Source organism: Eulemur rufifrons, chromosome 3, assembly GCF_041146395.1.
Source record: "Eulemur rufifrons isolate Redbay chromosome 3, OSU_ERuf_1, whole genome shotgun sequence".
Classification (NCBI taxonomy): domain Eukaryota; kingdom Metazoa; phylum Chordata; class Mammalia; order Primates; family Lemuridae; genus Eulemur; species Eulemur rufifrons.
This window is the reverse complement of record NC_090985.1, coordinates 9,424,369-9,437,797: the sequence shown is the minus strand read 5'-3', so window position 1 is coordinate 9,437,797 and position 13,429 is coordinate 9,424,369. Positions and strand designations below refer to the sequence as shown.

General features: G+C 37.4%; 1 protein-coding gene across 3 annotated transcripts in view; it reads left to right on the top strand.

Moving 5' to 3' along the window:
- AKAP13 (A-kinase anchoring protein 13) overlaps positions 1–13,429 on the top strand; it is a 164,856-nt gene that overhangs the window by 81,115 nt on the left and 70,312 nt on the right. For all 3 annotated transcript variants that reach the window (XM_069466637.1, XM_069466636.1, XM_069466635.1), the window contains exons 6-8: positions 1,759–1,895; positions 9,719–10,089; positions 12,256–12,309. In XM_069466637.1, coding sequence (XP_069322738.1) covers positions 1,759–1,895; positions 9,719–10,089; positions 12,256–12,309 — 562 coding nt within the window. The remainder of the gene's footprint in view (positions 1–1,758; positions 1,896–9,718; positions 10,090–12,255; positions 12,310–13,429) is intronic.

The following is a 13,429-nucleotide window of genomic DNA, read 5'->3' as shown; positions in this document are numbered from 1 at the left end:
CTAACTATTATAGAAAAGGTGAGTTTATTGGCAAGTGATTCATGACCTACAATCAATGCAGTGCTTCCTTAACTCTTCCTCTAAGCTACCAAGGCAACTAATTTATTGATTAGCAATTACTAATTAACAATTAAATTAAATAAGAACTTCTCTCTCACAACACACGCACAATTATAATCCAAGTGTAGAATCTAAGAATCAAAAAAGACATTAGAAGTTATTTAGTCCAGTCTCTACTTCCCCCTCTATGTAGGTATTTTTTCTATAGCATCTTCCATAGTCATTTAGTCTCTGCTCCAACCTTCTGATGAGTTGGTCCTCACTACTCTATGAGGCTGCCCAAGCCGTTGCCCAGAAGCCCTGCCACAGGGAGGGTCTGCAGCTTACACTCAGTCGTCTTTACTCTGCCCCCAGAACGGCACAGAGGGAATCCAAGACCGCCCTTGGGCAGATTTTTTTCATGCTCCTCTGCAAGCTGAATGTATTTCAGATGCTTTCACTGTTGTGACCTCATTACTATGTACATATTTTTATTTATCAGTGTTCTGATTTAAATGTTATCTAGGAACAAGCCACAACCCTGTGGGTATGTTCTAGATAGCACGTAGTGACAGGACTGTCCCCATTTTGGATTCTAGTACACTATGTATTAATAGAACCTAAAACTTAGCGGTTTTTTTGTTTGTTTTGCCATCACCTTGTATTGTCAGCTCCTCTTGAATTTGCTTTTGGTGAAAACCTCCAGGTAGAGTTCTCACAAACTGCTAGGTAGCCAGATTTTCTACTCTGCGCCTTATCACTTAGTGTCACCTGCCAATTAGAGAAAGTATGCTTATATGTCTGTCCAAGTCGCACGTTAAAATGTTTACTAAAATGGAGATACATTACTCTTTCCTTCAAAACTTCTTGAAGGAGGTTGATATCCACTCACTAATCGACATTTTGGGTTCTTGGTTTCACCATTTCCAAATCTCTTCAACCCTGTTGTTACCAAGTCACGTGTCTCCTTTCCTTACAAAGTTCATAGGAAAGAATAGGTCATACCTTGCTAATTTCAAGATACTAAGGTTTCAGGATTCCTCGATGTACCAGTTTAATAGTTCTGGCAAAGACCCCTCCCTCGGTTCTCTGGAGTCTCCATTCTGGATATTGAACTGAAAACAGATTCTACTTCTACATTTTTGTGCTTCAGCACATTATTCCCCCAATGTGAGATCTGTTTAAAGTAGGAAAAGTTAAATTACGTTTCTGTTATTACCCATAAATTTAATATACTGATGTGTTTGTTAGGTATGCCCCCCTTTGATAAGGTAACAAGTTTCCAGTAAGAATTTTAATCTTAAAAACAGAAATTGGCCACAAACCATTATCACATAGTTTCCTTGTAATGGACTTCAGATTTTGGTGGCAAAAGAAAAAAATTCCCTAACTACCAGTAGGAAAACATTATCATTTAGGTACCCAAATATAGGTAGAATATGATGCCAAATCATCATTTTATCATTCTATGCTTAAGATAAACATGACAGGCTCATGATTGTCCTGTAGTAACTGTATTAACCTAAAATTGGAGTAACAGAGCTGAAAGCTACTAGTTTGATTGTGTTCTTTATAACTTCTTAATATTAAAAAAAAAAGGAAAGAAGGAGGGAAGGAAGGAAGAGAAGAAAGGGTGAGAAAGATTTAAAATGCTGGTTGCTGCGATTAAAAGAGAGTACTTTTTTTTAAAGTATTGGTTGAATAAATTTTCTTTTTCAGAATGTGGGAACTTCTTGGATGTTGGAGCGGACAGAGAGTGTGCCTCAAAACAAGATGTACTTAAACGAGAATCCGGGAGTGATTCTGACCTCTTTCACTCACCTAGTGATGAAATGGACAGCATCATCTTCCCAAAGGTATAGGGGGAGGTCCCCTTCCTTTCCTTTTGTCCAGCAGCTCTCATGTTCCTATTTGGGCTTCCCAACCCTGTTCCACCTTGTTTATTCCTTTCTCTTGTGCTCGTTGTCTTCCCCAGACATATTGTTTCCCTCAGTATATAACTCCTGCTGGTAGGCTGTGGTCCAGCTAAGCCTTATAGGGCTTCGCTCACTCTCAGAGCAGTGTAAATATTACCTTTTGGAGAAGGAAACCTCAGGTTGCCAGGGTTTATAAAAAGGCATTGAGCAAATTTACTTTCTGCAGAATCATGGCAGATTTTGAAGTTCATGTTAAAGTCTGAAGAAATGGAAGTTTCTTTAGAATGAATTAAGTCAGATGACATTGAACACTTTTCAGTGGGCAGGAAGGGACCACAGCTCAGACAATGTGATGTCATGTGTATAAACTAATCATACAGTCATTTCTGTTGAATGTGTTTGGGCCTGAAGCTTGCTGTTGAGTGTGATGATATCACCCCGTCCCATCTAGTCTGTTTAATTGGAACTTTCTAGGTCTCTGCTAGGGGATCCAAGCTTTCTCCATAGTGAACCGCTCATCCACGTGAATCACCTCCCGTTTGCATATAATTTGAGGCTGTCTGAGGGAGGTGGGGGATGGGTGTGGATTGCTTTCCTTTGCTTGTATTTCTTTCTAGTTGCAGCACGTTCTGTTTTGTCCCCTGATAAGAATAGAGAGACGGCTTTCCCACAGCTGAGACAGTAAATGGTACTCAATTATAAGCTGCAAGTGGTTTTCTTAATAGTAAGGAGGTGAAGGGACAGAAACCTTGTGGCAGCTGAGAGGGAGACTGTTCCTTATGATTTTATGATGATTTTAGAGAAGTGGTGAGAGCAGTTGTGTTAGTGGGTGAGTAAATTATCCAAGGTGGTGTGATGTTGCTATGTTTAGAAGTTATGATATAAGAATGGAGGCTTAACATTCTGGAAATCTGGAACATATTGAAGCCTCTATGAATGTACCCTGTGTACCTTCCTCTCATTTTTGGCCATCCCTAACCCTTGTTTACCTTCTTCCTTTCTCTCTTGCTTATGGTCTTCCCAAGGTCCCTGAAAGGGATTATGGTACAAACTTCAGAATTTCTGTCATTGTGTTACTCATAGTGAATTGACTCAAGGAATTCTGTAAAGTAAAAACTCCACACGTTGGAGAAGATCTCCCCTTCTCTGTAAGTTTAGGAAGAGGGAAATCAACAGGGGTTTCTGGTGTTGTTTTTAAATATCAGAATTAGGGTAATTTCCACCGTGACTTTGAGGTTTTGATTGTTAGGGATAAGGGGGAATACTATTCTGAGGGTCTTCAAAAACATAATGCGTTTTTCTGAGTTCCAGCTTTAAAATGGGATCATTGATAATCATTGAAACTGGGTCATGGATACACAGAGATTTGTTAAACATTTGTGTGTGTTTGAAAATTTTTATAGTAAAAAATTTAAGTATCTTCATGAGGAAGTACTTGCTTGCTACCTCCTAGGTGTATGACAGCTTGTCCCTGGATGTTACCATCTCTCCAGAACAATAGTTATTTCTGGTGGCCAAACTGGATGGTTTTCCTAGCTAAGGAAAACTAGAATTTCCTATATTTCACTATATTTTACGTTCTTATTCAGTCTCCCAAAAGCATTTAGGAGATTGTTCATACAAATGGCCTGTACTAGATTTGGCAGGTTTTTTCTTTTCAGGAAAACTAGACAGTTAAAATTTCTAAAAGTTGAAGCACACACCCCAAATAAACTTTTACCTAAATTTCACACCAGTGCTTAGGGGAAGTCAGAAATGGTGGGTGCGCTTTCATTCTTCATGCATGCATGAGACTGTCTAAATGACCTGGGACGAGATTGGGAGGATTTTTCCTCTTAGTATTTCTGCTCTACCAGAGTGGTTTGTGAGCAGGACAGGCTTTGCAATAAATGTTTTTTTCTCTAGTATTAATAAAACCAAGGGCTAACTTATGAAACGGAAATGAGAGAAACTAATATTGACAGAGTGCTTGCTATACACTAGGCACTAAACTGAATTCTTTATACATTTGATCTCATTTCATGTGCCCAGCAACCCTGACAGGTAGGTAGTTTTATCTCTATTATACCCTTGAGGAAGTAGAGGCTCTGATTGGTAAAGATTGCTCAACAGGTGAATAACAAAATTGAGGTTTGCACATAGTCCTGACTCTAAAACCTGTTCATTTTTTTTAATTTTTATTTTACTCTCAGTCTCCGATAGCCAGTGATTTATATAGAAGCAAGGCATCGGCAGACAGGCCATCAGCTACTTTTAAACGTCTTCCTCAGTGGTCACCCACACAACATGTGCTGGTGAAATATCAGTATGACCCAGAGTTTCTTCCCAAAGTCTAACCCTCTTCTCCTCCAAATAATCTGCAAGCAAGATGTTACAACAGCCTTTTTTGTGAACCATGAGTGGTGCATTAGGTCACTTCCTGCAGCCATTTGTGTGACTCTGGCCTTACAGAGGTCTCTTTAATAGTCTCTAGTGTTTGTCATGAACTTTTTACCCTAACCATGTCTTTCTGTATGCCTCCTGGTAAATATGACTTTTTGGTGAGTGTTACGAGCGTCATGTTTATTCTTATGAATATTTGCTGGTTCCTGGGGTCATTCTTTTCCTTAGCAGCACAAAATTTAGATTTTGTTTTCAAAGTGAGAAAATGGGATTCTTTTGGCAACTAGCTAAGTGAGGAATTGTGATCTTAGAGTATACATGATCTAGGCCACTCTGTTATCCAAAAGGATAATTAAAGTCCACAAGAGATATAAATAGTTTCTGCCTCTTTTCCCAAACAGAGGTAAATCAAAGCCTTTTACACTTATTTTTTTCTTTAGGTTATAAGACATAGCTACAACTGATTAAAAAGTCAAAGTAATTTCTCTAAGATACGGATCCTTAAGGGTAACATCCTTTCTTTCATGTGCCGTAGTTAGCTCCAAAGTACTTGATCACCAAACCAAAAAATTATCTTTTTTAAATACATTTTTTAGGGATAAAAGTAAAGGTATTTACAGAATCGAGATTAGAAAAACTATAATTGCCTGTGCACAAGTATTGAAATTATTAAAGTTTTAGAACTGTGAACCAGGAATAATGTTTGTGATTAGATACTTAAGATTCCTAGATAAAATATTGTACATAAATGGATTAAGTGATTGCCATGTATTAGATGTTTAAAATGTGAGCTGTTATTTTGCAAGGCACATAGTAGAGTACCTTGTGTATAACATAATAATAAATATTAGATGACTAAGTGAATGAAAATTAAGTGTAGTAATAAGATATAAAGTATACAGTAGTGTTTATATTTTTATGTATATTTTTATGCATATTAGCATATATAATGTTTATACCTCTCTATACACATATATATCTTCCCTATATAATGTAACTCTGGTTAAGAAAGCTTAGTCAGGCATTGTTCCCTAACATTTTATTATGAGAATACTGAAATATAGAAAATTTGAAGAATTATGTAATGAACTCCCATATACCCACCACCTAGATTCTGCATTTAACTTTTTATTGTATTTGTTTTGTTACCTAGCTGTGTATCTGTCCATCCCTCTATCCACCCACCAGTTCACCTAAATTCTTTGATGCATTTCCAAATAAATTACAAATATCAATACACTTTACCTCTAAACACTTACAATTCAGTGTTTATGTATAGCCTTTTTTTGGTGTGTAAAATATACATGCAATGACATGCACCACCTTGAGGGTACCACACAGTGACTTTTGATGATGCAGTCATTCACCTTTGTAGCCCAAACTCACGTCAGCATGTGGACTGTAAGCACCACTTTGGAAAGTTTCCTCGTGCCCCTTCCCAGTCTCCATTCAAACCCCCTAGAACAACAACTATTTTAATTTTTTCCCACCATGGATTAGTTTTCCCTGTTTCATAACTTCATATAAATGGAATCTAAATAATATCATTTCTCTTTGGTAAATAAATACCTAGGAGTAGAATTGTTGGATTATATAGTAGATGTAGGTTTTGTTTCCTGAGAAACAGACCTTTTTCCAAACTAGTACCATTTTACGTTCTCACCAGTGATGTATGAGAAGTCTAGTTGCTCCATATCCTTATCAACGTACATAATTGTTTTAATTTTAGCATTTCTGGTATACGCATACTGGTGTCTTATTATGATTTTGGTTTGTGTTACCTTGACAACTAATGATGTTAAACACATTTATGTGTGTTTATTGACCACTGGTAAATCTTCCCTTATGGAGTGTCTGTTCAGATCTTTTGCCCATTTTAAAAAATTGGATTGTTTGGGTTTTTTTAATTGTTGAGAAGTAAGAGTTCTATAAATATCCTGGATACCAGTCCTTTGTTAGATTTATGTTGTGTAAATATTTTCTCTCAGTCTGTGGCTTGCCTGTTCACTTTCATAATTGTGTCTTGATGAGCTGAAGTTTTTCATTTTGATGAAGTATAACTTAATTTTTATGGTTATTGCTTCCTGTGCCCTGTCCTATTATTGCTTTGCCTGCCTCCAGTCTTAAGGTTTTCCTTAGGAAGTTTTATAGGTTTAGCTTTTACGTGTAGGACTAGGATCCATCTCAGTGTTACTTAAAACATTTTTATAACAGCTCTGTAGTTTATAGCAGTAGGATCCAATCCTACCTGTACCTAGCATCATCTGGAGAACTTAAAAAATATATATATAACTGACCCTTAGAGCAGTTAAATTAGAATCTTGAGTTTATTATTTAACCTCACTGAACCTCAAGATTTCTTATCTAGAAAGTGGGAATGACGATACTTACTAAAGAATTTCTAATTCTCAAAACAATACCAAGGGACAAACAGAATGGACATCAGTAAAGCAAAATGTGTGACAAGCTTGCTCTAAACACACAAGAAAGGCTTCAAAAGAAACAAAAGCTCTTAAAAGTTTTCATTTATCCATTTATCATATATTCTTCCTAGAAGTTAGCTCTTACCAGTTTGGAAATAACTTACAGACAACAGAATAGGTGCTCTTCACTCTGGCATCCAGTCTGGGAAGGACCTGCAATCTCTCTGGCACTTTACTAACCTCACATTCAAAATAAAATGAAAAAATCTTTGGTGGTCTGTTTATACACATTTTAAACAAGGAGAGATCTGCCTACAATATATCCTCAACACAGTCTTTCTTCCTGGTATGTGCTATGACATTTCCTGGTGTGTGCCTTTCACTGATCTCACTGAAAAATAACCAGGGATTCTTCACTCCAACTATGTGATTTATTCAGTCCTGCTTTCTTGGTAAGAGTAAGGTTCATACAGAATGATATTCGTACAAGGAAGTATTTTACTGTACTATGCAGCTATCATTATGAGCTGGTGGCTATTCTGTGAAAAAGGAAACACAGGAAAAAACTCAGAACTGAGCTCAGTTATTAAATACTAAAACAAATGATTTTCATTAATTCTGGACTGAATCTAAAAGAGGCTCTAAATTATGTATTCCCAAGAATTAGAAATTTAGGTAGTTAAGGGTGAGTGTATTAGTTTCTCAGGGCTGCTGTAACAACTTATCATAAACTGGGTGGCTTAAAACAACAGCAATTTATTCTCTCATCGATCTGGAAGACAGAGATGCTAAAATCAGTGTGTCAGCAGGGCTGCTCTCCTTCTGAAGGCGCTGACGGCCAGTCTGTTGCGTGCCTCTCTCCCTGTTGGCAGTCCTTGGCTTTCCCCGGGTTGCGGGGAATGTGTTAGGGTTAGGGTTAGGGTTCGTCTCTGCTCCAGTCTCTGCCTCTCTCTTCACAAGGCCCTCTCCCTGTGCGTCTCTCTGTCTCCTCTGCTGTGACACTACTCATGGTGGATTAGAGGCCCACCCTACTTCAGTATGACCTTGTCTTAACTAATTATATCTGCAAAGACCCTATGTCCAAATAAGGTCATATTCGGAGGACACATGTTTGAGGAGGATACTGTTCAACCCAGTACAGTGAGAAGTGTCCTCTAAGATTGATGACCATTTACACTGTCCTTGTCTATGGAGAGTGGTCCCACAAGTAGGAACCCTTTAGGATGCCCACCTCAGTCCCTCATTAACTTAAAAAGAATAGTCAATAATTTTATTTTAAAACAATACCTACCCTGTTTCAGAGTTTACTTGGTCCACGTAGTTTTATTTTGTAGTGTGACCCTGTGAAGGGACCTTTCTGATACTGACTTTGAGATCTTGTTCTTACTGGATTTTTAAAAGATGACTGAGATAAAAAAAAAATAGGGCGTTTTCAGTTGAAATCAACCTTGGTTCAAATCCTGATTTTGCTGTTCACACCAGGTACTTGGGAGAGTCCGTTAGACAATCTGGGCCTCAGTTTTTTGACCTGTGTAGTGATCTCCTTGCATCTTCTTTCTCAGTTGCATTTCACACCTTATTTAAAAAGCAATTTAAGGAAAGTAAATTCTGCAGAATGGGAAAACATCTTACATTAGCTGGTGAGATATAGCCCAAAAGATAGGAACAGTGCTTTTAGAAGGTAGTATGCTTTTGAAGTGTTATGTTATATTAAATCTTTAAAAAGATTGTCTTTACAGAGTAGGGCTTGTTTTCTATTCCAAAACTAAAAGGCCTCAATAGTTCTCATTTTTTTTTTTTTTAATCTTTCTCAAAGAACCATAGATTTCTGCATTCTTAATTAAAACATTGAAGTAGACTGGCTAATTAGGAAAATATTGTGAAAGAAGAAAAAAAAAATCATAGAATGCCCTTCCCTGTTTCCTGACCCCTATCCTGTAAAAATACAAAATAAAGATATTTAGACTGTGCCCACATAGTAACTGAGAGTATGATCGTGCATCTTAGGCACTTATTTTCCTTTGGCCTTTTGGATGCCATGAAGTTCATCTTTCCTTCACAATTCAAATTATGTGTTCTGGTTCTCTCAATAAGTAGAGGCAAGAAGAAGCCTTTTAATAGGGCTACTAGGACCACAGTTACACTGTTCCTGTTAGGCTCATCACTGGGTAAGGGCCTTATCTCTTTATCAAAGACCTCATTGCCAGGACTGATTATTTAGTGTACGATTTGGCTTCATAACACTTAGCCAATTCTCAGTCAAAATAGAAAAAGGAATAGCTTTCTTCCATTTAAGTACCTGTGACAGATATTTAGGCATTTGTGGCAAACTTTAGGTGGGATCATAAGCTATTCTGCCTTTTTCAAAAGGCCACTAAAAGCAGTCACAGACTTGCTTTTGGAATATTAACTTCAGCATATTATTGTAGCCAACCAGACTGCTTTATTTTCAGTGAAAGTTTGTGAAAAAAGTTAAACCCAATATGATATGAATGTAGAGTTTTCATATGGCAGAAACCCCAGAGATGAGTTCCCTTCATTTTGCTTGATGGTAGGTAGGTATTGACTGAAAGAACCCCGGCGGGGGTGGGGAACCTGCAGCCTTCTGATTTCAAGATTGTTCTTTTTTAACACCAAAGGAGGCAAGAAAAGCTTCATCTTTTTCTGCTGTACCCCTTTTAATAAAAGTATTTGTTGTGTAAAATTTGGATTCAGTCAAAAGGCCACAGTCTAGGATCCAGAAGGCCACATGTGACCCCAAGCCTGCAGGTTCCCCACCCCTGAAAGAGGATTTGAATCCAACTGTGATACGCCTTAAAAAAAAAACTCTCCATTTGAAGCCAATTATGATCTTGCCTGTCTAGGACTCACTGTGAAGCCACTGGCTTGATGTGGAATGCTAAAGCTGTCTGCTTGGTCCTGCTAGTTTCCACCATACATGCTCTCTCTCCCTTACAGCCCGAGGAAGAGCAGTTGATATGTGATATCACCGGATCCAGTTCTTCCACTGATGACACAGCTTCCCTGGATCGACATTCTTCTCATGGCAGTGATGTGTCCCTCCCCCAAATTTCAAAGTCGAACCGGTCCAGAGATCGGCAAAGCCTTGATGGCTTCTACAGCCATGGGGTGGGAGCTGACGGTCGAGAGAGTGAGGGTGAGCCTGCTGGCCCAGGTGACATGGAGGAGGAGGAAATGGACAGCATCACCGAAGTGCCTGCGAACTGCTCGGTCCTGAGGAGCTCCATGCGCTCTCTGTCCCCCTTCCGGAGGCACAGCTGGGGTCCTGGGAAAAATGCAGCCAGTGACGCAGAAATGAACCTACGGAGGTGAGATGGGAGGCTCTTTGTTTAGTGTCTCAGTATCTGCTTGCTTTTGAGAAGTTTCTGATTTGGTATTACTGTTGGTAAACGCATTTAGGAGACACCATGGTATAGGAAGGAATATAGGCTTTGGAATCAGGAAATCTGTATTCAAACTCCAGCTCTATAATTTACTGTGGAGATGACCTTAGGCAAGTCACTTGACCCCTCTGAGCTTTAATTTTCTCATCTGTAAAATACCTTTATTATTATTTGTAATAATAAAGTAAAATATGACTGTCATATGGTGAGTGTTTAATAAATGGTAATGTTTATTCTTACCAGATTTATTGATGAAATTCATGAATTAGAAAATACTAGAATAGTGTCATGTCAATTTTGAATTAAGTAATAAACATGAAGTTTTACAGTCTTAACACTGAGCTTTTCAAAGTGCTTTCTGAGAATTAAAGCCTCTTTCTGATGCAGAAAGAGAACATAAGACTCGTTACAGATCATTAAAATATTGGTATTTTCCCATGTGTCATACGGCCTTGCTCAGTGTTAGTCCTTCGGTTTGGTATCTGTAAGGCAGGCTGCAAGACGAACAGTTGGATTTGGCTTCTGACCACTGGCTGTCTAGATGAATTTCAGCGGGTGGTTTTAGCTCTAAAGAATGAGTGCCATGGTGCCTGCGACATTTACAAGAGTGTGCTTATTCCAAAGCTCTCCTTCCTTAATAATGAAAACAGCTAAGGGAGGAGGCTGACAGTTGTTTTAAAACAATTGTTGTAAACAGCTCAGCTGGAGCAATTATTTGCTTGGTTTTATTTTCAATTCCTCGACCTCCTGATAATATTATGGCCATAAGTCCACGTAAGTGAATGAATCACATTCATTCACTCATTTATTCAGCCAGCATATATGGCACCCTGCCAGGCACCATTGTAGGTTTTGGAGATACCTGAACAAGGAGTAAACAAGACAAAATCTGTGTCTTCATGGAGCTCACAGTAATGCCTTCTTACACTTTCCTAATTTGCTAGTCTTTTTAGACACGTTTTTAAAGAACACATTTTCTTATGTCATTTTTCAATCCCCTCCACGAGTCAGGTGATATTATCTCCTGTTAGCAGATAAGAAGACTGCTGCAGATTGTTTAAATCAGTTATCCAAGGTCAGTAGAATCCAGGTTTCTGGTCATTTTGTCAAGTGCTCTTTCTATAATTTCATATTATTCTATGGTGGCATTCAGGGTGCCACCCTTAAAAATAAGCGGTGTACCTGTGAGGTACTTTTTTTATACATATGAGATCCTAGATTATATAAAAAGCAATTTCTAAACACATTCCTTCCCAGTTTTATTCATCTTGTACTTTTTTTTTTGTAAGCATTTACAACAGAAAATATAAGGACATGGTGAATGATCCCTACAGCCAGAATTCTCTTACTGAAGCCAGAGTAACTTCTTGACAGAACATGCTTGTCTTAGGTGATAACAGCATCAAGGAATGAGGGTTATTTTATATATAACCCATTTTTCTTTATAACCCAGAATAGATCCTGTTGTTACAACTTTGGTTTTAGTGACTGTATCGATCATGTAGCTCAGATGAGGAAATTGAAGCTCAGATTAAATGATTTGCCCAAGATTACATGGTTATCTTAAGACTAAATTGAGATTAGAACTCAATTACCTAAGTTATTTATATTTTTAACCTATATATTGTCCTGGGACCTCCTGTTTGAACTTAGCATTAAGGGTTACTTAGCACCACTGTCCTTATACCTCTGGAGATAATGGAATGAGAGTCAGCTTTCATTTGTCACTCTAGTTTGACTAATTTTTACAGTATTACCTGCATATAATGTAACCTGAATTTCAGATTCTTTTAAGTTTTGAATGGTAATTTTTTTCTGATCCTTTTACTTTTATAATTTAATAAACTTCTTGACTTTTATCATCGATTAACTCCTTAGGGCAAGGAGAGAGCAAAGCAGCCTTCCACAGAAATTGTCAGGCCCTTTTGGTTCTGATATTTTTTTATTCCACAATCTTTCATTCTCCTACCTCCTGTGCTATTTCTTTTTGGAGGTTATCTGTCTTCCCAGTGTGGTGTCTGTATGTTTCATGCATTTGTATCCCATTTTGTTTCATCTGCAACACTGACCTCTTCCACTGTTCATTTTCAGTTCAATGCGAGTTCTTGGGGATGTTGTCAGGAGACCTCCCATTCATAGGAGAAGGTACAGAGTTCACTAACTTGATGGATTAACCGTGTCATCTCTAAGCATATACTAACAAGCATCTCATTCTGCTTAATCTACTTTTAAATAATGTCACATCTAATTCAGGCAAATAAAATATGGATACTTATTAGTTGCCAATGTCCACGTGAAATAGTTTCTTTAATTTGGAGTTTATCCTATTCTATTTTTATTTTTCTAAAAAAATGTTTAACAAATGTTTTTTCCATCTTGCACTATTGGTGTTCAGATGACTTTGATGATAGGGTCTCACCCAACTTTTTCTAGGAGAATTAAAAGAATTGTCTATGTTATACCTATCTAATGGACCCTGGGGAGTACTATTTTTCTCTCTCCACAAAAGAAGAACAAGAAGAGTGCGTGTGTGTGTGTGTGTGTGTGTGTATGTGTGTTTGTTCATTCATAGGCCCTAAAATATTTTCAAAACATTCTTTAATAATATGAGGAAAACTTTATTAACTAAGCCACCTGATAGTTTCCATTTCATTGCTGATGTAGTCATTTCTTAAAGCAAATAAAAGGCATAAGTTGATCTCTCAGTCTTTGAATTTCTTAATTTTTATTTGTCAGGTAGTATTTTTAAGCTAAAAAGAAGTGATTTATAAGTTGAGAAGTCATTTCTAGTCAGAGTGCTGATTTGCTTTGACTTTTTTAAATGCTGAGTTTTGTTTTACTTTTCTCATTCAAAAGTTATTGACCTTTTTTCCGTTGTTCAGAAAGATACTTAGAAATTCCAAAATTAAGGTTATTATTACTGTTAGCTTCTCATATTGGGAGACATTTCTAAAGAAGTATTTTTAACTATTAGCTGAACTTGTTTTTTGGGAAGTAGGCAAATGGTCTTTCCTACTTTGTCTTTTTCAAGTGGATGCTTTCTTTAATTCCAGATTGTAGGTAAAAATTGAGCTTAAATTCAGATATTGTCATGAATTTCAGATAATCATGACTCCTGTTAAGTTACTGTTCCAGGGAACAAGTTGTTAAATGCCTTTTTCAGTAGAAGATAACCAGAACCTTTTAGAGATACATTTGTCTGGCTCTCGTTAAAGCTCTTCAATATGAACTTAATAAAAACATGCACTGGATGACAAGGTAGCAG